General features: G+C 36.5%; 1 protein-coding gene across 1 annotated transcript; it reads right to left on the bottom strand.

Annotated features, from left to right (window-relative positions):
• Positions 1–444: 444 nt before the first annotated feature.
• LOC123628098 (high mobility group protein B1-like) lies at positions 445–1,259 on the bottom strand. Its single transcript, XM_045537741.1, has one exon. The coding sequence runs from the start codon at positions 1,208–1,210 to the stop codon at positions 812–814; it is 399 nt and encodes a 132-aa protein (XP_045393697.1). The 5' UTR covers positions 1,211–1,259; the 3' UTR covers positions 445–811.
• Positions 1,260–2,356: the final 1,097 nt, after the last annotated feature.

Genomic DNA, 2,356 nt, shown 5'->3' with positions numbered 1-2,356 from the left:
ATTGAAAAAATTAATCAGGAAGAATTAGATGATATATTATGCTTCAATAAGAATAAAAAAGATACCAGGGTTAGATTTCATAAATGTAATTTTGTGATTATTCTTTTTTTTAAATAAAAAATTGTATTTACTTAGAAGCATTCAGAATGTCAACAAAACAGCTGCAACTTTTTTTGCAATTACAGAGTGGTGTTCAGTTAACAGAACAACAATTATTTCGTATAAGCTGCATCAGAGACAACTGAAAATGAAAAAACTACCATCCCCATATATAACTAATTTGTGCTGTGCAGCAAAAAGAACCTGCTTTAAATTTCCGTGCCAATTTACAATCCCCATACTGTACCAGGCAAGGTTAGTGGCTATTGAAAATACCACCAGGACAGGGCTAGCTAAAGACACATTTGGTAGTGTGTTAACTATACAAAAAAAGACACTGTACAGTTTAAAAACAAATCTTACACAGCCTTACATTTCAATTTTTTTCTTTAAAAGGAGTGAGTTGTGTACAGGGGGGTTAAATGCTTTATAGACAAGAAAAACAAACTGCGCTAGAACCAACTTATTCATCACCATCATCTTCTTCTTCATCTTCATCTTCTTCATCTTCCTGCTCCTCTTCATCCTCTTCATCTTCCTCATCTTCTTCCTCTTCCTTCTTTTTCTTGCTTTTTTCAGCCTTGACAACTCCCTTTTTTGCTGCATCAGGCTTTCCTTTAGCTCGGTATGCAGCAATATCCTTTTCATACTTTTCCTTCAGCTTTGCAACCTTCTTGTTATAAGGCTGCTTGTCATCTGCAGCAGTGTTATTCTACATCTCTCCCAGTTTCTTTGCAACATCACCAATGGATAGGCCAGGATGTTCTCCTTTGATTTTAGGGCGATACCCAGAACAGAACAAGAAAAAGGCCGAAGGAGGCCTCTTGGGTGCATTGGGATCCTCGAACTTCTTCTTTGTTTCCCCTTTAGGAGGGATATAGGTTTTAATTTCTCTTTCATAACGGGCCTTGTCTGCCTTTGCCATATCTTCAAACCTTCCTTTCTCTTTAGCAGACATGGTCTTCCACCTCTCTGAGCACTTATTAGAAAATTCTGAGAAGTTGACTGAAGCATCGGGGTGCTTCTTCTTGTGCTCCTCCCGGCAAGTTTGCACAAAGAATGCGTATGATGACATTTTGCCTCTCGGCTTCTTAGGATCTCCTTTGCCCATGTATAGTTATTTTTCCTCAGCGAGGCACAGAGTCGCCCAGTGCCCGTCCGGCTCTCATTTGCCCCAGCGCTGTCTCTATGGAGCTCAATGTACTCGATTATTTTTAAATATGGACGGGAAAGTAGACTTAAATGTTAATAACACTAGATCACAATGTCAAGGAAACAAGGGATAAGACTAACAATGTGAGTGAAATAAGCATCTAATCTTTCTCCAAGTCCTGTTGAATCCTCCCATACAATACATCTTAAATTTGTCTCTTAAACATTCCTAATACCATGGCCTTAGTGTACCACAACAATCTCCCCTACTTTACTTTCCCTCTGCTTAACCCCATTGGGCATAATTATGCCAGACCCTCTTTGAGAGATTTACCTAATGAAGCCAATCTAATCTCCTCTTTGAGACTTGAACTCTTCCATTATCAGTTCCATCCTACCTATGTAAGCTTATTTCCCTTTCTCCCCAATGTGCTCCCTTTGCTCTGGTCAGGCCATGCTGCATACTATCCCTAAAATATTAATACTATCTTCTCATTTCTGTCTTTGTCCCTTCCTCAGGCATCATATCCTTTCTGCTCTGTTTACCCTATCATCTTTCAAGGTTCAAGTCAAGTTCCAACCCCTTCATAAAGATGTCCTTAATTCTCTTACTTCTCTGATTTCCCAATACAATTTTAGACAGAATCACATACTCTACAGATAATTTAACTATTTAATATATGCAAGTCTTACTTCTTTAACTATGTTGTAAACTCATCAAGGGGATATAATTAAATATTGCGTCAATCATCCCAATTGGATCTAGGCTATTTTTATTCTAACATTTTGACCTATTTTGATACAGTGGATAATGTAAACTATGATGTTTGGACCCTAAGGACATTTTGACTTCTTGCTTATACATACAAACATTTGATTCAGAATTACGATATAGCTTTACTTTTTTTTGTTGAGAAAGTATATTAAGAGTGAACACAGCTCATCTAATTTAATTATTTGACCAACTTTCTATTGCTATTAAAACATTTTAATATTTTTTGTGTTAATTTTCATTTTACCAACGTTTTAATCTAAAACAATCTTTTCCATGTTAATTTTACAATGAATATTTATCAACGTTAACATCTTTATGGAGGTGCAATCG

This window comes from Lemur catta, chromosome X (assembly GCF_020740605.2).
Source record: "Lemur catta isolate mLemCat1 chromosome X, mLemCat1.pri, whole genome shotgun sequence".
Classification (NCBI taxonomy): Eukaryota; Metazoa; Chordata; class Mammalia; order Primates; family Lemuridae; genus Lemur; species Lemur catta.
The sequence above is the reverse complement of the archived record's forward strand: the minus strand, read 5'-3'. Positions and strand labels throughout refer to the sequence as shown.

Bases quoted from the DNA above. Each gene is read 5' to 3' on its own strand.
- LOC123628098 (XM_045537741.1), bottom strand. From the start codon at position 1,210: ATGGGCAAAGGAGATCCTAAGAAGCCGAGAGGCAAAATGTCATCATAC.